Here is a 22,633-nt window from a genome sequence, read left to right as displayed (position 1 = left end):
AAGGTAGATACTGAAGCCACAAACCTTTAGTTGGGCAAGAGTGACTTCAGAAGGGCAGCATGTGGCAGAGACGATAGGATCTCCTCCCCCGATGCCAATACCAACACAACCAGTGCCACAGACAGGCCTGGTCCCTCCTTCTGAAGGTGAGGTTTTGCCTTCAAGTCCATGATAATGGTGCATTTCTTACTTACAGATTATGTGCAGTAGCTTCTCAATTGAGGTTAGCTCCCCCCCATTCCTCCTACATCTTCCCCTTTTCTACACTGAAAAGTAAAGAAGACTGAAATAAACCGAACATACATTACATGGTAAAATACTCAGAACCATGACATCTTTTCACTGGCTCTTTACCATACCTTTCTATCTACGAAGCTTTATGATTCCCTTTAGCAAGGGGCTTGGAACAAAAACCCATTTCTTCTAGTTAAATATACCTCACCTTTCTTCTCAGGGAGTCTACACAGAAGACCCACAAGAGGCAAATGAACCTAACACAGATACTTCCCCTTTCTTCAGTCTAGTCTATTTTCATTTTAGCTGAGAATATGTAGGCTTGAGTTTGTTAGCTACAGTAAATGCTTTGGTTTCATATTTTGCTTCATTAGTATAGAATCGACAGTAGTGTTTTCCAAACAACAATTCTCGTAAGGTCCTAATACTGAAGACAAAAACATTTCTTTTAAGCATTTGTGCCTAATTTCAAATTCTTGGCCGTGTGTTAATTCTCAGCTTAGAAAAGACCTCAGAACTTTCCAAATTTGGTGAAATCAAATATGTAACTTCGCAGCAAATCACAAACAAATTACTAGAATTTCTTTCTTGATTCTTCAAAAGCTTCTGAAATGAATGCAATTAAATGTGCTCATTATTTCAGGAAAATTCTTAGGTAAGAAAGTAGCTTACTTTCTTATGTTTATGTTACCTGCAAAGGTGTGTGAAGTGTTTTTCAAGTAATTTTGTGAAAGACGGTGTCTTCTAGGCAAAGTGCCAGGTACTATACAGGAAAACAGAGAGGATCAGGGATGAGTGAATTTATCAAGGGTAGCACAGAACTAGTTAACAGTTTTATATCCCTTTGAAGAACATGCTGATTCTATCAGTTGAATTCAGAACGAGGTTCTTTTCTTGAATTCTTGGTAACAAGGTCCTAGTCTCTCTTTTTAGAAGAGAGAGAGAAGCAGCTGAAATTGTGGCAGGTGGCTCACAATCTTATAAGGGATGTAAACATGGGAACTACTCTTGGAGGGGTTTTCCTCATAAAATTTTCTGTCTTTTTTTGGTTTGTGTTAATTCCTCCACTCAAATATGTCATCTATTCCCTGTTAAAAGATCTCAAAGCATAACTTTTCAGTAGCCTATGAATCTGTTATATTCTCTATGAGAATGTTACAAAGCAAACTCATAAATACTCTAGGAAAGTGTTATAAAGCAAACACATCACCAAAATGGTATTCTTTTGGATATTTCTTTAAATTGCTGTACACTCGATCTGAAATGGGTTCACAATAAAAGAGTTGGACACTCTGTTGTAGGTATAATATTCCCGTTTTAGGAGGCTGAAAGCTTATGCATGTGATGAGGAGAAACAGCCTTCTAACTCAAAGTCCGTTTTCATTAGATAAGTGCAGAATTATGAACATGTTTAACTCACAGAGAATTTAACAGAGATGGAGACAAGACTATGGAGAAATAAATGTGCAAATTTTTCTTTAATGTTTATTTCTAAGTTTGTGTTAACTAGTCTGGGTAATTGGCCAAAAAAATTCCCAATATCCTGTCTGCCATTTTACTCTGCTTTTTCAAGGTTACAAAAAGATTCCAGGGCTTTTTACCACAGAAATAAAATACTAACAAGCTTATTCAGTATCATTTTTCTGCAGATTGGATAGCAATACATTATTTGTAAGGCTAGCATAGTTTAAGAAATAATCCTTCCTCTAAACCCTGATGGGAGTTATGTTTGACTAGCTAAGTGTTTGAATACATAAATGCATTCAGCCTTTGGTATTTAAAGTGAGCATCATTAACTCAACATTTCAACTTAAACTTTGCTTAAAAGATAAAGTTTCACCCAAGTGAAATCAATGGAAGGTGTGTGTGAATATATGAGGTTTCAGCTTGGCCCACAGAGGAATTTTGATTAAAACAGACAACCAAATGAAGAAATCATCAAAATAGAGCAATTATTGTTTGAAGAAAAGATAACACTAAAAAATCCTGGCAGTTTTTCTACTAACTCTGAGTCATATATATTTGGGAGCTAAATTTAAGACTCCATCTTTCATATGCTTAATGATTCATTTCACACCAACACATCCAAAAACACAGGACTGATTCCTGAAATACCAGCTTCTCTATAGTGGGACTTCTATTAAAGGATCCAATTTTCCTAGCTTCTTTAGCATATTGATCCTTTCCCCAAATATTCACTAAGTGTTCACTGTTAACATTATTTGCTCAAGGAAGTTTGCCTCTGTTTTTCAAAAAAGACACTAAAGGGAGTGGTAACAAAATCTTGTACAAATATGGTTTAAGAATTTTACTGAAGTAAAATACTAATCACAGATCCAAATTTCCTGTCACCCTTTACTTCATGTGGCATGTAAGCACAGAAGGGAGATGGTACAGGGGCACCTGCCCCACTCATAATATCATTAAAGAATAAGATTTAGCTTTCTAGACATGGAATCTGATATGCACAGTTGCATGTAGACTCCCTTTCCACTCTAAACATATTAAAGTGTGGACACTAATTTACTATTTTGAATGAAAATTCATGAGCAACTTCCTCAAGAGAAAAGCAGCCTGCCTTTGCCATTAATAAATAAAAAGGAATATGGAGTTCTTTCCCGCAGTAATTTTCTCAACTCTCATATATGCCCACATACATGTGAAAATGCCTGAGAAAAAGAAAATCAACCCTACAAATTTGTTAATGACTGGCCCCACTTTCTCATGGACTCACGAGTGGCCTGTCCATAAATAGTGGTTACTGTGACAAAAGCCATGGGCAGAACAAAATTCTAACCTCCAAGGTTAGAAAATATCAATTAGAAATATCACTGTAGACTTCTGGATGTATTTGGAGGCTTCTGTGAGGCCGTCAGGAAGTCAGACCCTTATCTAAATTCCCAGATAAATACACTGGACTAAGTTCTAGCCAAAGAGCTGGAAACATCTGAAGAATTTAGAATTGGTAGTGATTCAGACACAAATGGAGGGACACTACAAAGCAAGAGATGATGTCATTTAAAGAGAAGAGAAGAATAAATCTTCCCATGTTATCCTCTGTGTGTTAGAGGGGACTAGATCTACACATGCTTTTGGCACAGTGGGGTGAACTGGGCAGCTTACCCTTTCGTCAAAGGACTACTCCATCCTAGGCCTCACTAGTTCTCAAAGATTTAGTAGGCAATAAAGAGTGTTTACTCCTAGGGTTCGGGGAAGAAGTAAAGAATCTGGAAATTACTCTCTGCCACTTAATCTCTAACAATAGGCTGGGAGCAGAATTAACATGGAAGGCCCACCTAGAATGATCTCCATCACTGAGGCCGACCTGCCCAGAAAGTGTTATGCTCAGACTACAGGGTTTTAGTTACTTGTAGAACTGCTTTTACTGAATTATGCTTTGACATCATTTCTTCAACCTACATTTACAAATTGCCCTGGGAATTTAATTTTTCTTATACGGATGTAGTATCACAGAAGCCTGTCTTCTTAAAGAACTACCAGAGAAACTCTTCAGGTCTCAGTGGCATAAGAAGCTGTGCTTCCCTCGATATATATAATTTTTAATCTTAGGACACCATGAATTTTATGATAGATGAGACTTTTTTTTCTTTTCTTTAGTATGGAAAATTGAAAGCCAAATTACAACCCTTCTTGAGGACATGCAGAGAATATGCATTTGTTCGTTTTCTTACACACATTTTACTTTTGCTTAACTTATTTCAGTCAAATATTTATCTTATTTTATTGTAAATATTTTTGTAAGTTGACTCAAATCCTTTGTGAAGAAGATGGGGGGAATGAATAAAGGAATAAATTTTAACAAGAAGAGTTAAGCTCTGCCCATTACAACGAGGTAGATTAACTCTGTCTTTGGTGCCCTCTAATTGTCCCTGCTAGCATCTCTCTGCCTCTTCAGTGGGCCTCATCAACTCTCCAAAGCAGTACAAAAATTAACATGGAAGGGAGATACAAATATGTATCTTTCTTAGTTGACTTATTTTTAACATGGAAGTAATAGTTCCCCAGAAAGTATGCTTCTGCCTCTCTGGTTTGCCCTTTGCTGGATCCTGGCACGGATGGCATTAGATCACTGAAGTGGAAGACTGTCCAGGTCTAAAATTAGTTTAATGTATTTGCACATTAAAAGGGTATAATATCATGACTCCAATGAGTACATTTCTACCGGTGAATTTTTTTTTTTTTTTAGCCCAGAAAGACCTATTCTTATAATTGCGTAATACCCAGAATATCAGTCACCCAGAAGGTAGCCATGCACTTCTTGGTCTTTTTGCCTGCATGCTGTATTGTGATCTGAGTATTTAATAACATCAGAGTACAAAAGATGGAGCAAAAACAAAAAAACAAACCACGGAATGCACACCGATCAGCTATTCATTAGATTGAGACAGGACAAGAGTCAGAGGAAGAAAGTAGAAATTCATGGTGTAAGTAAAGTTTCTTTGGGTTGCCTAGTGATTGGTCTGTGACTGCATTACCAATGTTAGCACAAATAAGAGATAGTACTCCATTTTATGGCTGGTGTGTACCAAAAAGAAGACATTTTATGTAGCAATATTCCCAAAACACCCACTGAGCACAAATTCAAAATGGTCATTCTGTGTGAAGGAAAGAGTATGAGTAGGCATCTATGTTTGTCTACCTGCAGAAGCCGTATTACTGGCATGGTCTCAACAGAAAGTGAGGACGATCACCCTGCAGCAGTAAAATCCAGGGTGATTATATCCTTTCTCAGGTGGTTAAAATCATTCAGTGTATCTTACTGCTTAATTAATTTAGAGAATCAAATTTGATCTTTAATCAAACAATAGTTTAAATAGTGATATATTTGTTTTCATTTGTCAAAATCATTTCCTTTTGGTGATGCTTTATAGATATCTGTGCATGTTTTTTCATAGCAATACAGAGATGCTTCTTTTTCTGAAGGAAAATGGCCTCATCCTTTCTGCCAAACTTAACCTTTTGTCCATTTAAAGTCCATTCAGTTCAGCCTGTTGTGCTTGGGAATTACCTATATATCCTGTTTGTATTTGGGAGTAAAATTTACACCAAAACCTTGTGTGGTGAGGAGTGGATTACTTGTATATTCTCAGATACAGGGCATAGGCCTTGACTATGTCTCCATCTGCAGACATTGCCCGAGTTTCCCTATAGCCAGAGGAAGCCTGGCTTGTGACCAATGAGACTGAGGTATCTTCTAGAACTTTATCACAGGAGTAGAAGTCCCTAAGAACTTGCTTAGTATTCCCTCCTGATCCCAGGAAGCAGAGTCAAAAAAGAGTTCCATGCCCCTCTGCTTCAACAACATCAAATTGTTATTTATAGTAGCCCTCAATACACACATAGTCTCATGTATACATACCCTCCCTACAAAGTTAGTCTTGTAGCTGAAATCCTCACCTTCCTTCTGCTCAACCTTTTTCTAATAGCTAATATCTGTGCACCTTTTACAAGAGCTCAGATATTCCCTCCCATCATAAATCTTCCTGGTCAGGGCACCTGAGTGCTCAGTGGGTTAAGCCTCTGACTTCAGCTCAGGTCATGATCTCAGGGTCCTGGGATCGAGCCCCGCATCAGGCTCTCTGCTCAGCGGGGAGCCTGCTTCTCCCTCCCTCTGCCTGCCCCTCTGCCTACTTGTGACCTCTCTCTCTCTCTGTCAAATAAATAAATAAAATCTTTATTTAAAAAAAAAAAAAATCTCCCTGATTAGGCAGACCTCCTAGGTACCCCCATAGTACACTCTACCTTGAATTTTACTGTTTCATAAGGATGTATCTGAGTGTCTTTGTCTCTCTCCCTCACGAGACCAAGGACTACGGAGATTTAAGGTTTTTTTTTATCTTTTCTATTCCTAGCATCTCATACCACTCCCTGCAACATAGTAGTTTCTCAAAGTATATTTCATTAACTAATTTTTATATATCTATTACATTATAAGTATTTTAGGTATTTTCTTTCCAATTATTGTACTTCTGTGTGACAAAAGCATATGGAGTAGGGGGTAATAGGTGAAGGGGATTAAGCACAAACTTCCAGTTATAAAATTAGTAAGACATAGAGATGAAAAGTAGAGCATATGGAATATGGTCAATCATATTGTAATAACATTGTATGGTGACAGACAGTAACTACACTTATGGTGAGCACCACTCAATGTATGGAATTGCTGAATCACTACATTGTGCATCTGAAACCAATATAGCATTGTATGTCAACTATACACTGGTAATAAAAAATTTAATAAAAATTAAGAATATGAAAGGGCTAGTATCCAAAATCTATAAGGAACTTAGCAAACTCAACACCCAAAGAACAAACAATCCAATCAAGAAATGGGCAGAGGACATGAACAGACATTTCTGCAAAGAAGACATCCAGATGGCCAACAGACACATGAAAAAGTGCTCCACGTCACTCGGCATCAGGGAAATACAAATCAAAACCACAATGAGATATCACCTCACACCAGTCAGAATGGCTAAAATTAACAAGTCAGGAAATGACAGATGCTGGAGAGGATGTGGAGAAAGGGGAACCCTCCTCCACTGTTGGTGGGAATGCAAGCTGGTGCAACCACTCTGGAAAACAGCATGGAGGTTCCTCAAAATGTTGAAAATAGAACTACCCTATGACCCAGCAATTGCACTACTGGGTATTTACCCTAAAGATACAAACATAGTGATCCGAAGGGGCACGTGTACCCGAATGTTTATAGCAGCAATGTCTACAATAGCCAGACTATGGAAAGAACCTAGATGTCCATCAACAGATGAATGGATAAAGAAGATGTGGTATATATACACAATGGAATACTATGCAGCCATCAAAAGAAATGAAATCTTGCCATTTGCGACGACGTGGATGGAACTAGAGCGTATCATGCTTAGTGAAATAAGTCAATCGGAGAAAGACAACTATCATATGATCTCCCTGATATGAGGACATGGAGAAGCAACATGGGGGGGTAGGGGGATAGGAGAAGAATAAATGAAACAAGATGGGATTGGGAGGGAGACAAACCATAAATGACTCTTAATCTCACAAAACAAACTGGGGGTTGCTGGGGGGAGGTGGGATTGGGAGAGGGGGAGCGGGCTATGGACATTGGGGAGGGGAGGCGAACCATAAGAGACTATGGACTCTGAAAAACAACCTGAGGGTTTTGAAGGGTCAGGGGTGGGAGCTTGGGGCAACCTGAGGGTTTTGAAGGGTCAGGGGTGGGAGGTTGGGGGAACAGGTGGTGGTTAATGGGGAGGGCACGTTTTGCATGGAGCACTGGGTGTTGTGCAAAAAGAATGAATACTGTTACGCTGAAAAAATAAATTAAATGGGAAAAAAAATTAAGAATATGAAGTAGGCTGGGATAACTATTCCCATTTTACAGACAGAGATATTGCCTTTTGAGGAAGTTAAGTGTCCCAATCAAGTTACACAGGTAAAAAGCAGCAAAATGCCAAGCTGAACTCCAGTCTCTAATTTTTAATCTAGGAGATACTCTCTCCTCCTTTAAAAAAAATTAGACTAGAGGAAATTAATGAGTATCTCTAAAGGTAAATATCATTTGTGTCACTGGAAGCTTTCTGAGGAGTCCTGATTCATTCTAATATCTAGGATCACAAGCTTTTACCTGTAACTTTGAGACAGAAAATAACAAGTGACTATAGCCCTAAATTCCTGCCAATCAAGATACCACCTGGAATTCTCAATGATGGAACTTCTTTTTTGGAAGACTTGTTTAATATAGCAGGAAAGATTCCAACTGAAATCAAAATGTTCGGATTATCCATACTTTTTTCAAACAAACATTCCTTAAAGATAATGTCATGTCCATCTGGGTGGAGGAGTAGTTTACCATAATGTAAGTTCCACCTCTCGAAGCCTCTGCTACCCCAGAGTTACCACACTGTCCTCATTCATGGTTGAGGAACCCCAAACATTCCTGAGCTCTAGACCTGCTCCCTGGGCATTTACACTTGGATATTCCACAGACCATCTAAAGAGCCACGTCTCAAACACTCAGCTTCTTACCTCCACTCCTGCTCTTCCTTTTTCTTCCCCACCTCAGTGAGTGACATGTCCTTCTATCTGTCAAAGGGCACAAGCCCAAATCATGGAAGTCCATTCTTCAATTCCCCCTCCTTTAATGCCCCCTACATATGTGGTGGCCAAGGCCTGTCTTCAACTTTCTTCTTTCAGTTTCCATTGGAAACTTCGAGCTTCCATTGTTATGGTCCTAGCTCAGGCCCTATTTCTAACTTGAATGACTGGAATAGCATCTTAATGGAGCAATGCCTACTCTTGTCCATGCCAATCTATTCTCCACACCACTGCTGGAATATTGTTTCAAAACTGACATGACGGGCAGTCTTTACTGGCTCTAGAAGTTCATACACACTGCTGACTCCATAGGAAGCATTCTCATGGTCATTTCTGGCCATGAGGCATACTCCATGACACTTCTGGAAGGTCTTCCTGATTTACATCCATCTGCCACACACTGCATCCCATTGTCTATGCATCCCCGGTACAGCCTGCACTTAACAGTTGTTCAACAAATATTCAATGTTAAATGACGCAAAGGTCATCTGAATCTAAATCCTCCTATTTTCTTTCTTCTCCCTGAACTAGGAATTAGAACACGAGAGTGGCTCCTTTCTCTCTCTTCCTCATTCCCCTCATCTGATGGGTCATCAATTCTTTCTGGCTTTAGTTCCAATTCAAACTCCACATTCTCAATTAATTTCTAAATTTCTTTTTTTTAATATATTTTATTTATTTTGATAGAAAGAAATCACAACTAGGCAGAGAGGCAGGCAGAGAGAGAGGCGGGCAGAGAGAGAGGAGGAAGCAAGCTCCCTGCAGAGCAGAGAGCCCGATGCGAGGCTCGATCCCAGGACCCCGGGATCATGACCTGAGTGGAAGGCAGAGGTTTTAACCCACTGAGCCACCCAGGTGCCCCTCAATTAATTTCTAAACTAAAATCTTCACTGACTAAAGCAGTGTTTCTCAAACAGCAGCATCAGAATCACCTGGAGGGCTCACTCAACAAAGGTTGATGGTCCCCAGCTCTAGACTTTCCAATTTAGTAGGTCTGGAGTGGGACTAAGAATTGGCATTTCTCACAAATTCCCAGGAAATACTGATACTTCTGGTTCAAAGAACACACTTTGAAAACCACTAGTGCAAAGGTTCTCAACTGGAAGTGGGCATTAGAACGTATTTATATCTTGGCTCATACCTGCCTACTGAATCAGAATTTTCAGTGGGGTGGGGTAGGCAGGCATTTCTTAGCTTCAAGGTGCCTCAGGTGATTCTGATGCAAGCACTACCCTGGTCAAGAACCATGAATTCAATAATTAACTCCAGGAGCAGGACTTCACCTTCTTCACAAGCCTTATTTTTCACACACCCCCAACTTTCCATTCTGCTTTACGGTCAGATGGAAGCAGCAGGCAGCTGATTATTCTTTGCTCCCTCTCTCCAAGCCCCAGATCACTTTGAGCTACTCATTTATGCATCCATTCATTGACTGAGCATCTAGCACACACCAAGCACCAGATGCAGGGCAGAGTGTGGAGAGCACAACCCATGCAGCTTGGCCTCATGGAGCCCACCCTCTTCCTCCGAGCACTCCTAGCACCCTCTGCTTCCCCTTATCTCTCATTTCCCAGGTAAATACTGACTTACTGCCACACTTTCTTGCTAGACTATAAGGCAGGGACCATGGTCTGTCTTTGGAGGTGCTCAATAAACATTTGTTCAGATTAAACTGAAAAGCTCTTCCCCTGATCCAGCCTTCTTTCTTTCCCTTTTATTTGAGTAGAGTTGACACACTAAAACATTAGTTTTAGGTGTACAACTTAGTGATTGGACAGGTTTGTACATTATGCTATGTTCACCGTAAGTATAGCTACCATCTGTCCCATTACATCACTATTACAGTATGATGGACTGTATTCCCTATGTTCTGCTTTATGTTCCTGTGACTTATTCCATCCCTGGAGGCCTATATCTTCCTTTCCCCTTCACCCATTTTGCTCACTTCCTACCCCCTCCCCTCTGTCAGCCGTCAGCTTGTTCTCTGTAGTTATCATTCTGATTCTGCTTTTTGTTTGTTCATTTCTTTCAGACTCCATTTATGAGTGGAATCTTATGGTATTTGTCTTTCTCAGTCTGATTTTTTTCACTTAGCTAATAACCTCTAGGTCTATCCATGTTGCTTTAGATGGTATGATCTCATCCTTTTCTATGACTGTGTAATATTCCACTGTGTACATATGCCACATTTTCCTTATCCATTCATCTATCAATGGACATTTAGGTTACTTCTGTGCCTTGGCTATTGTAAATAACACTGCAGTACACATAGGCAAGAATATATAATGAAGAAAAGATAGCCTCTTCAATAAAAATGGTGCTGGGAAAACTGGAGAGCTACATGTAAAAACAAAACAAAACAAAACAAAAACAACAAAACTGGACTATTATCTCTTGTTTTGAGAGAGAGAGGGCGAGATAGGGAGCAGGAGGCAGAGGAAGAGAGAGAATCTTAAGCAGGCTCCATGCCCAGTGCAGAGCTGTGGGGCTTGATCTCACAACCCTAAGATCATGATCTAAGCCAAAATCAGGAGTCGGATGCTTAACTGACTGAACACCCAACCACCCCAAAACTGGACTACTTTCTAACAGCATACACAAAAACGAATTCAAAATGGATTAAAAACCTAAATAAATGTGAGACCCCAAACCATAAAAATTCCAGAAGAGAACACAGGCAAGCAGTAATTTCTCTGACATCAACCACAACAATGTATTTCTAGACACATCTCCTAAGGCAAGGGAAACAAAAGCAAAAATAAACTACTGGGACTACATCAAAATAAAAAGCTTTTGCAGAGCAAAGGCAACCATCAGTAAAACAAAAAGACAACCTACTGAATAGGAGAAGATATTTGGAAATGATCTATCTGATCAAAAGTTAATATCTAAAGTATATAAGGAACTTACACAACCCATACCAAAAAAACCAAATAATCCAATTTTTAGAAAATGGGCAGAGCCCTTAAATAGACACTTTCCCAAAGAAGACATACACATAGCCAACAGACACATGAAAAGATGCTCAACATCACTGACCAAGCCTTCTTTCAAAAATTATGGACCAAGTCCATAATCCTCTCTCTGCTGTCTTTCCTGATCTGCTCCAAGTCCCCCACCATGGTCAGAATTGAGCTCTGCCTTCCAGGAGCCACAGCCCCTACCCAATAAAGACCTCAAACTTAGCACTTAACGGTCCTTTAGTCTACATTGCTTACAAACTGGTGCCTCCTACCAAAATGTGAGCATCTCCTTTTGGTCTTTAATCTCTGTACTTCCTATCAGTAATATTTGGCAAATTAATGAAATTGATTTTATTTTCACTTAAGCTTACCTCCCAATCATTTTGCCCAAACTTCCTTGTGGCTTTAATGAAATCTCCTTAAGACTCTTCAATTTCTCCAGAATAGAAAAATACCATAATTTAATTTCATACACTATGGAATATGCACAACAGAGGATTCAGAGGGACAAGTGTTTATCAAGGTCTGAATGAAATCCTCAGAGTGAACTGTCCACTCAGCACTGAGGTCTCAGCTGCAACTTAAACAATCATCCCAGGCATGCCAGTCACCTAGCCTTTTTGCCTTCCAGTACTGTCATTTATAAACTGAACAAAAGACATGGTTTGTGATCGACAGTAAGTCCTGACAGCAAGTAGGATGCTATTTAGTGAATTAAACAGCATCTTTGAAATTCATTTAAAAAATGAAATCAGACAACCTCTTGATAGAAAGAGGTGTCAGGAAGAGATGGGTACACTTCACAAAATATACGGAAGGTTAAGTGTTCTTGACAAACTCTGCTCAGGTCATCTTGCGACTCACACAGTAGGCCTTCAGGGAATATTGACTGGGTGAAAGAAACAAAACAATCTGTAAGCGCTTTCATTTAAATTGGCAGGCATGAAAAGCACCAGTCTGCTCCCACAGAGAACCATCAGTGACTCATGCATCCAATGTCCCTCCTGGAAGCCAGTTTCCCGCTTTGTGATATGATGCGGGAGCCAGTGCCAAATGTCTCCCGTAGGTAAAAAACTCTGTTACTAGCGCTCACACAGCCTCACATACACTCAGGGAGATCTTTCCGCCACACATATTCATGACACAGTTCGTAGTTGTATAAAACTTCTGTTCTATCACCTTGATAGCGAACTTTTCATCAAGCCAGAGAGGTTAAAATTCATTTCTAAGCAATACTGTGGTTATGTAAACTTTGTAGAAATTTAAGATCACATTCTATCTAGCAGCTGAGTCTTCCCTGGAGTAGCTTATACATTTTTTCAACCACCTACTCTTAGTACGCATGTAGACATGGGGAGGAAATAAAAATACATGAACTGTATCACCGGCTTAATTTTCTCTTTGGTGGCTTGGACATCCGTATATGGAATGAAGACCCTAGAAAGCCCACACTATTCCCACAGTTGCTTATTGGGAACAATGCTCATTCCATGCAACAAAAGGAACAGTTAATGAAGTTTATGTATCATTGGAGCAAATAATTTTACAAGGCTGTGTTCTTAAGGCTCCAGAATTAAGGATTTGACTGTGGGAGCAGGGAGTCTTAGGGGCAGGACACGCCAGATAACCTCACCCACATGCATTCCTCCAACAATGTTTTTCTGTATATAAACAGAAAATAGAAAGGAGTATATGGTTTTTGTCCTTAGTATTAAATAGCTGCCTTTTCTTCAGCACACTCTTAAATTACTGCACAATGCACAGCCTTCAGCACCCCAAGGAGCATAAACAAAGGATATCAGGCAAGTTCACCTACTCCCACTTCACAGAACAATGCTTGTTGTTAACTAAGCAATTCCCAGGGCAAATGTATGATTTGTGGAGCCCAGAGTAAGTACTCAGGTTGAGTCCTTGGAATCTGAGGTCAGAAGCACGTGGTGCCCGCTCAGTCCCCAGGGCTTTTAGAAAACATGAGAATGTGACCTAAAGTTTGTGCTTGCATCCACACCAAAGACTATTTAGGCATGGAGAGAAATTAAAGCACATTAAAGCCTCAAAACAGCTTATTGTTCATGCTCCAAGATTTAACCTTTTCTTTCTTATTCGCTGCTATGCTTTTCTTTTTATGAGTCCTTAGGAACATCTCCAGAATCACATAAGATAAATCAAATATATACATAATGTGTCTCTTTATAATATAACCCCGCTAGAGCAGCAAACTACATAGGTTTGAAAATTTGAAATTTGAAAATTTGAAGAGTCCATTGCCATTTCCTAAATAGAATTATGACTCTTCTCCTCTCCCTGGATTCTTAGAACCTGGGTTATATCAAAAGACAGAATTTATAATTGGTACTTAATTTATCCCCAAATATCTGTAACTATAAGCACCTAAAATACAAATGCAAACAAATGCATGCAAAGATTTCTTTCCTCTTGACTTTTCAGGAAATATTTTGGCTATTGTCACACCCCCTAGGTTTATATGATGTTTATTAACATGTAATGGAACTTGGGGGAACAATTTCTCCCCCGTGCTGTCTGGCTCATGTATAAAACTGAAATAGGTTAGTCTTTCCATTTTTATGAGTATACTATTATTAAGTCATTAAAATAATGAAATAATTAATTTTAATTAGTACTCTTTTATCCTTTAATAATTACCTATAAAATAATAGAACTGAGCCCGAAAAGACAAAAAGAGAAAAAACTGTATGTACACACACACAATATTTGCATAACTTTAAAGCCAACTGGAAATATCTGAATGCATGAGTTAATTATTTAATAGTATGGGGAGTTAGTGTAAGGTAAATACAGCCATATATCTCAGGCTGAATGAAACTGGTGGGTCACTGAAGCTGTTTGGTCCTTTCACGTACCATAGGCAATGCTAGCGCTAGTCTGTTATTCCAATTGACTTTATGTGACGCCGACTGGCTAACCCCGGGTCTCTAAAGAATTCTTAAATATCTGTGTTGTCAGGAAAATTATGTTCTCCCAAATTTCCAGTGAGCTTTTGATATTTAAAGTTTCTTGGGTAGACTTTAAAATAAATGGTAAAATTTAAAAAGGGGGGGAAAACACAGAAAAAAGATTTACAAAGAAGAAAGACCAACACCATAGGCCCAGTATAGTCCCACAAACGCTCCTACCTTCTCTGCTTTGAAACAGAGATTTAAAACTTGTAAAAAGGCTGCTTTGAAAAAAGAACCACCAAGTTAGGATGTTCTGGGCTAGATGACAGGGGCCACTAAAATCCACAGTTCCTGCACAAACGCAACATGACACACATGCCTACTCTCCCGAGCCTGCCTGGGTCTGTGTGCTGAGGAGGAAATGCCTGTCACACACCGACCGGTGGCGAATCACTGAAAAAGTAGAGATTAGCGACAGTCAAACAACAAAAAAGAATAGCTCCCTACCCATCGCCTCCCACTGAATGAACTTTTGACATATCGGCAAACTCTTCTTTCCTCTTGCTGCTGCTGGTGTACTGCTCACTGTAGAGCTTGAGGGACATCTGCTCAACAGCATCTCTTTGTGCTTCCAGGTAGCACAGCTGAACCTCAGTCTGGAGAGAGAAACAAAGAGGAACTGCTATGTTAATCCAGAAGGAATGCATTTCAAGTGAGGTGTAACAACTCAAAGAATGGGAATTGTTCACATCATTATACTGCTCCTTTTCGGGCTGGATTTAATGGGATCAGCTGGGCATATTACAGAATTATGTTTTAGATCTAAATCTTATAAGTTCCTCCTTAAAATACGACCTGAATAAATGAACTCTCAAAAGACTCAGTAAATATTACCAAATATCCCTGAGATCATAATACTGTATGATGAGATTTTACATAAAAATTCTGTGAAATTCCTTAATAATATTCTTCCTCATATTGCCACATGCCACATATGTAACATTTATTTTTTAAAGATCTCCCTCCAACCCATACATTTGCATGGACACATATTCTGAACGTTTCTCATTATCTTCCCTGAGAAGAATAAAAAAGCCTAGTACCAATTCTAATACATCTTCACTAGTGACTATAGACTTCGTTTATTACATTTTTGGGTCCCCTGTATTATCATCTTAATTTAAAAACAGAGGGAATAGTGATTTTGCTGTGTTGGTTTGAATTGTTACATCTTTCAGAGTTACGTGGGGCTTACTGTAGTAAAGAGAGGTAGTAAGTTCACCATGCTGTTTTCTATCAAGCCAAGGCCAAAAGAATGCTGAATAATATTTGGCATCGAAATGTACTGAATAGATGCTTTATTTATTGCAGCTGTTATGATCCCTGTGGCTTTAGGGCTCCCTAGAACACCAGATGAGATGGAGAATGCTTGCCCATGGTAACAGGGAGGGAAAAATGCTGAGTTCGCGTGCACTGTGGACCAAAGGAACTCTTCTTTCTTTTGACCCTACCTCACTAACTCCAGGCATGTCTGTTCACATTTCTGATAAGCCTTAAAACTGTTACTTCTTTTTAATTTAATTACATATTGTGTTTAAAAAAGTTCTGGGTCAGCTGCTGGGTAGTTGCCAGAATTCTACAACATTTAAGAAAAGCATGTCAGACATGACCTGCTTTTTGTAAGCCAACCAAGGCCTTTTGCCTGATCTTGGCCTTTATAGACTTGACCGTGGAAGAGAAAACAAACTCCAAGCAGCATTATAAAGTGGCAGCTGCTTAAAAGAGCAAATCAGGACTCTGTAAATGAAAAGAGTGGTTTATGAAATGTAAGCTCTCAAGCCATTCCAGAGTTCCTAAGTTGTTGCTTTCTACAAGCAGTTAATTATGAGTGCTACAGACTATGGAAGAGGAACTTTAAAAAAAATGCAAAAATTACTATATTCTTATCATTTAAGTTTCAGAAGTCAGTTAAAAACTATAATCTGCATTTGGTTCATGTGAACTTTTTTTGCCTAAACTAATTGGAAACTAATAGTCAAAGAACTGAAAAACAATAATCCTCCCAAATGCTAACCCTTTTCTACCTTTCCCTTCAAGACTGTACAGATAATGAGGAGATCATCCCACATCAAGTATTCTGTTGAAAACCCCATTCAAATAGTGTATCTCCACCATTAGGTGCCAAGAACCATTTCTGATCCCTAGAGGTTCTCATTAGTTTTTAACCATCCTAAGGCAACAAACTGGACCACTCCTTGTTCTGGATAATGATCTCACAAATGTGTGCCACTGGTCACAAAAAGAGTCATCAAGCGTGAGGTCAACTTCATGTAGATACCACTACCAGGGAAAAATAATTGGAACTCATCCCTTTGAGATCCTAGGCCATCTCCGTGTACAAAGGGACACACCTCTCATATGACAGGAATACATGGAAAAGAGTCCAGAGAACAATGCTGAGAGCAACTTAAAAGATAATTAGTCACCTTATGAAAATGATTGAAATGTTGCAATGCAAGACTTTTATTGCACAACATCCCACAGGCATTTGACATAGGAAACTTCCCTGCACTAACAAAGAGATGAATTAGACGGCCCAAGTCTTTCCTATCCATCTCATTTCTCTCTCTGCTTTCAGTGATTCATTCCTAAAAGTGATGATAAAAATAGAACCAAAGTAGCTCCTTTTGTTAAGGTTGAATGGCTTTGCCAGTCTAAATCTCTCTGCAAACTGGTTAAATTTTTCTCATACTATATCTTAGTCTGAAGATAAATTTTTAGGAGGAAGATTTGAAGAAAGTACACTTCTTAAAAAAATAGTAAAACTGGATCTCTGATTAAAAAAATTTTATTTACTAGTACTTATGATAGTAGAGGATATTTTTGGACTATATTTTATAATTTAGCTCAGCTTGATTAAATAACATTACTGATGGGTTATCAATAGAATTGGCAACTTACATCATTAAGGAAAATAAAAAGGAATAAGAGAGAATAGATTCAGTGACAGATCAACCTGTTACCTCCTGGTCAGAGAGGCCCATGGTGCCATCAGTGGGAGTAGGTGTATAAAAAGAGCACTATGGATGGATGAAACAGATGAGCTGGATTTGAATCTTTTGGTTTAAGGGACTGATGGAAAACAAAAATGAGATGTTCAATAAGCAAGTGGAAATATTAAGCCTAATATATAAACCTAGAAGCAATAGTTGGCATTAGGAGATAAAATGAGAATGCCATGGGAGAGAATGATGACAGAAAGAGGATCTTTCTCACTTATTCTACTCGAAGTCTGCATTACCCCTTGGCTGAACTAATGTGATGGATTCTCTATCATTCTCCCTCTTTCCTTCTCCACCATCCCCAAATCTGTTTTACAGATGGCTCATTGATTGATTTCTGAATCATAGCTGAGATCACTGGTTGTTGTTGTTCAGGGCTTAATTCTAGACTGCTTTTCTTTGCTGATACTATTTCTCATGGCTTTCAATGCAGTCTATATAGTAATGGCTTCTCCTCTGAGCTCCACACTTACATATCTAACCAACCACCTAATGTTGCTTCTTGGATTAATTTTAAGGCAGGAGAACTCAAAACAGAACTCTCCATTCCCATCCTCACCACACCCCCCAGGACTATCTCTACTTAGGTCTTCCCTTTCAAGCAAATGGCACCATGTGTTGCTCAGGTCAGAAAGCTGAAAGTCTCCTTAACTACTCCTTTCTTATTTCCCACAGCCATTTACTCACTAAATTTCATTGATTCCTCTCCCAAAATGTCTCTCCAGCCTTTTGGCCCTGTCTGTCAGCCTCATCCAAGCCTTTGTCCCCTCTCCCCAGCAGTACAACAAATTCTTCTAATGCGCATCCCTCCTCATCCATTCCTGTTCCTCCAACCTTCCTTTACAGTGGCCATAGTGGTTTTTGTAAAACATAAGTTGGTTTCATACTGCATTTGGATAAAAACAAAACAAAACAGAACCCCAAAACTTCCATGCCCCGAGAGATTTGGTTCTTGCCTACCTCAGATATCATTTTCTACTTGTCTCTCTCTTGATTTACCATGCCCCTGTCATCTCTGCCTATTTTCAGTTCTTTAAACAGCTCTTTCCTATCTCTCAGAACCTTTGCACATATTGTCCCCTTCCTCTGGAACTTTCTCTTACTAATGTTGTCTTCTTGTCCTTCAGCTCTCAGTTGACATTTCATCTCTCAGAGAGGCCTTCCCTGACTACCCTATCAAAGGTATATTCATTCTATTCTTTTCTTTTATGGAACAGTGTTAATTTTCTTCCCAGAACATAACACAATTTAAAATTCTTGTATTTACTGGTTTATGCTTTTTCTGTCTCTGTCTCCAGACTCCAAGCTCCATAATGAGGCTGTGTCTATTTCCTTTGCTATTTTGTAATCCCCACACCTTGGAAGTATCTGGAATATGAGAGGGGCTCAGGAAATAATTGTTGAATAGCTGAATTGTACACTCATACATCCATTTATTACTCTTACGTTCACTGGGTCTTCATCCTGTGTCAGGAACTGCACCAGGGACTGTGGGTACAAAGAAGAACAAAACAAGAAGGGACTACTTTTCCCAAGAGACTATAATATATTGGAGGAAAGAGTTATGCCAACAGATCGCTACAAATATGCCAAGTGAAATGAATATGGGGGAGGATGGGAATTAAAAAGATAACTGTCTGAAAGTGAGGAATGAACAATAAAAGCTTGAGAGAGGCGGCATTTGAACCAGATCTGGGAGTATGGGTATGATTTTGTCAGGTGAAGAAGCAGATAGATATCTTTATAGGCAGAGTAACCTGTCTATTCAAAGGCCTAGAGTCATGAAAGGATGTGGCATGTTCAGAGAATGGTGGCTGGAGCTTTGGGGCATTTGGCTGCTAACTGTGAAGGGGATAGGCTGTAGAGGATGTTAGGTTAGGGAATTTGGATGCTATTCAACAACATGCCAGCAGAAGATGTCATTGTTTCTGTGATGACCTTCATCTTTTTCTATCTCCTTTTTCTGTCATGGCAAGAGACTCATCTGATGGGTTAGTTCAAATATGCTCATAAAGCACCTATCTCCTGATATACTTTGAGAACAATGCATTGAAAAGGGAATCAAATTTCCATCAGGCCAGTGGCCTGAATAAATGCTTAAGAGTTCTAGTAACTTGTACCTCTAGTAAACCTTTAATATAATGTTATTGTCTTACTTAGTACCCTCTCCCTCTCAGTTCATATGTTGAAGCCCTAATCTGCAATGTGACCATATTTGGAGACAGGGTCTTTAAGGAGGGAAGTAAGATTAAATGAGGTTACAAGGGTGGGGCCCTAATCCAATAGGAATAGTGTCTTTATAAGAAGATGAAGAGTACCACACAGAGAAAAGGCCATGTGAGGTCACATCCAGAAGGTGGACATCTCCAAGCCAAGGAATGATGCTTCACCAGAAACCAAACCAGCCAACATCTTGATCTGGGATTTTCAGCCTCCAGAACTGTAAGAAATAAATTTCTGTTGTTTAAGCTACAGAAATTAAGTCTGTGGTATTTTGTTATTGCCATCCCAGCAGATTAGCACATATAATAAAGTCAGAAACACTGTCTTCTCATCTGAGGTTGAGTATTATTCCTTCTCTGCTTATCATTAATAGCATGTTTCCCCATTTGTTTTATAAGCACCTGCAGCCCAAGTCACTAGGGATACTCCTCTTTAGATTCTGACTACAAATTAATAACTTAATCAGAACATAAGACATAGTGTGTTAAAATATTTCATTTAAATTTGGCTTTGTATGTGGTGATCCAAATTCAATAACCTTCTTTGGGTCCTGAATAATTACTCAACCATATATTTCCCCTTGATATTGTATCTCATAACAAAATGGCTAACCCATGATAAATTTGGGGGGTTAAATTCCCTAACAATCTTGAGAGATTTAAACACATCATCACTTCTATAATCACATATAGACATATCCCTGACCCTGTGCTTAAAAAGCACTTATTTAGTTAAGAAATGTCAATTATTTCATCATCACTGCATATCCCAGCATCCTTTGCTGGGTTAAGTATCCTGAGAACGTTAAAATTAATTGCACTCTTTCTTAACTCATGCAGTTAAAGGTCTGTCTGCTCGTTCACCCTCTACTTCATAGCTTCCTACCACAGCTACCTGCCTGCTTGCCTCTGGGTCCACACCCTCTTCCTTCCCTCCTGTTTCTGTGGAAACTTTCCATGTTTGTAAGACCAATCCCTTCACCTGTGTGCCAGACCCTCTCTTATCTACACAAAGATGATCAGCTCTGCAGTAAATTGTCCTTCTTTCCTGCACTAAGTTTTTTCTCTCCTGTATTATTCTCATCAGCACAAGTACATCAGCCAGAAAAATGCCACTGCTTTTCCCTTGGGGGGGGGGAAGGGGATAAATAATCCCTAGAGACCAATTGACACTAATCTATCCTCTGGCTAAAGCCCCATATCTCTGTTCTGTGTTATAGCAAAATCACTTTTACATACGCTCTCTATATTCAGTGTGTCCAATTCCTCTCTGATTTTCTCTTGAATACACTCCAGTCAAGCTTTTGTTCACATTCCCCTTGCCAACGGTCAGTACTCAGTCCTCAACCTATCCTGACCTGCTCCAGCAGGGTTAGTAGGGATGCTCTAGGGGCACTTGACCTTGTTTGCAAGACAGCTCAGTCCCTAACCTCCCTCAGGTCTTCACAGAAATGTCATCTTCTCATTCAGATCTTCTGTGCTCTCCTGCTTAAAGATTCAACTCACACCCACCCCTGTACAATTCCTATACTCCTTCACGCATATTTGCTATTTCTAGCCAAACCATGTTACTTATTTTGTATTGTCCATCTTCCCCCAGTGGATTAGAAGCCTCCTGAGAGCAGAGACTTTTGTCTATGTGCATGTTGCTGCATCAGTAGCGCCCAGCACAGCACAGGGTAGGGGACAGGCACTCTATAAAAATTGGTTGAATAAATTCTGCTGTGTTTGAAAATCTGAAATGGTTTAAAATGTACAAAGAAATAAAACAGATTGTTTGGAGGCTGCAGCAACCTCAGCTTGATTTCTGAAACCCGTGGGCTTCATTCTCACTTAGAAAGGAGATCATTTTTTCTTTGACAAAAGAAAATTACTGAAATATGTAACTTGTTTTTTTTTTTTCTAGGAAAAAAAAGGAGAAAAGAATTCAAGATTCACTTGATAATCTTTTATTCAGCTAACAGAGTGATCTTATATGTCATACATCACATTAGAAACTAACGAGGATGATCACACACATACAGAATGAAAACTTTAGCTATTGCCTTCATGTGGTAATCTTCACAACATGTTTCAAAACAAGTTTTAAGTCTTCTGGGTATGAACTTGTTTTAGCTTAATAAAATCTGATTTCTCATTTTAAAAAGAAAGAGGAGTAATTTAAGCTTTTGGATGAGACATTAACAATGCCACAGTTTGTTTCTGGAAGAGTCCACAGTTACTCAGGAAGATCGTTTAAACAATGAGGGGGGTGAGAAAGAGAAGACTGTACTTTTCCTGCCAATAGCTTTGTCATTTGGAAATACGTTGCTACTTTTATGACACAGACTTTTCTTAACCTTCGATGCAGTATCTTTAAGCACATGCCTTTTTCTCTTCCTTATATATTTACTATGACTTCTCTTTTTCCTCTCCCTTGTATAACACTCATGTAAATAGCCCAGACTGCCCCTTCTTCTGGAAGCACCTACAGGTCTCAAAATCCCATGGGCCCTGACAGGGACTTAGGATTGAGAGAATCTACACTTGTAAATCTTCATGATTTTGTTTGGTAGAGCTCCCCATACTCCAGGATTTAAACTTTCACCTTTACAGGGCTACTTGGTTTTTTCCCCCTTAAGAGCCTAGTTATTTTGTGTATTTTTGCCATTGTCATCATTGTAGATGGTTCATAATTTCCTAAAATAACTCACCTTTGGGACTGAATTCAAAGTGCATCTCCTTTGAGGAGAGTTTGACATAACCATGTAGAAGAATCCTGCACTCACCTCCTCCCATGAACACAACAAATATATAGCTACATATGGAACAATTCCATCTGAAAAGGACCTGAAAGCTAACTGAACAGCACCTCCACAGCAGAGGATAAAAGGGCCACAGTGAGAGGGGTGATAGAGACACAGTCTAGAAAGAAATCTCACATCAGGTGTCACTGATGAAGGATAATTTGAAGGCAGCCAGGCAGGGACAACCTCCTCTCCCCCCCACCCCCCACACCCTAAGAGGAAACCACACTCAAAAGGATGCTACACCACCCTGGAAGTGGAGGAAGAAGCCCTCCACCCTTTCCCATGTGGTAGATAGATGACAAAAACCTGTTTAGATGACAGGCAAAAGGA

General features: G+C 39.3%; 1 protein-coding gene across 3 annotated transcripts in view; it reads right to left on the bottom strand.

Moving 5' to 3' along the window:
- Nucleotides 1–22,633, bottom strand: part of AKAP6 (A-kinase anchoring protein 6) — a 564,294-nt gene that overhangs the window by 114,815 nt on the left and 426,846 nt on the right. For all 3 annotated transcript variants that reach the window (XR_006818743.1, XM_046008964.1, XM_046008965.1), the window contains one exon: nucleotides 14,738–14,886. Coding sequence is in view for 2 of the 3 variants with exons in the window: in XM_046008964.1 (XP_045864920.1) it covers nucleotides 14,738–14,886 (149 nt within the window). In the remaining variant the exon portion in view is untranslated. The remainder of the gene's footprint in view (nucleotides 1–14,737; nucleotides 14,887–22,633) is intronic.

The sequence above is a fragment of the Meles meles genome, chromosome 6 (genome assembly GCF_922984935.1).
Source record: "Meles meles chromosome 6, mMelMel3.1 paternal haplotype, whole genome shotgun sequence".
Lineage (NCBI taxonomy): Eukaryota > Metazoa > Chordata > Mammalia > Carnivora > Mustelidae > Meles > Meles meles.
The sequence above is the reverse complement of the archived record's forward strand: the minus strand, read 5'-3'. Positions and strand labels throughout refer to the sequence as shown.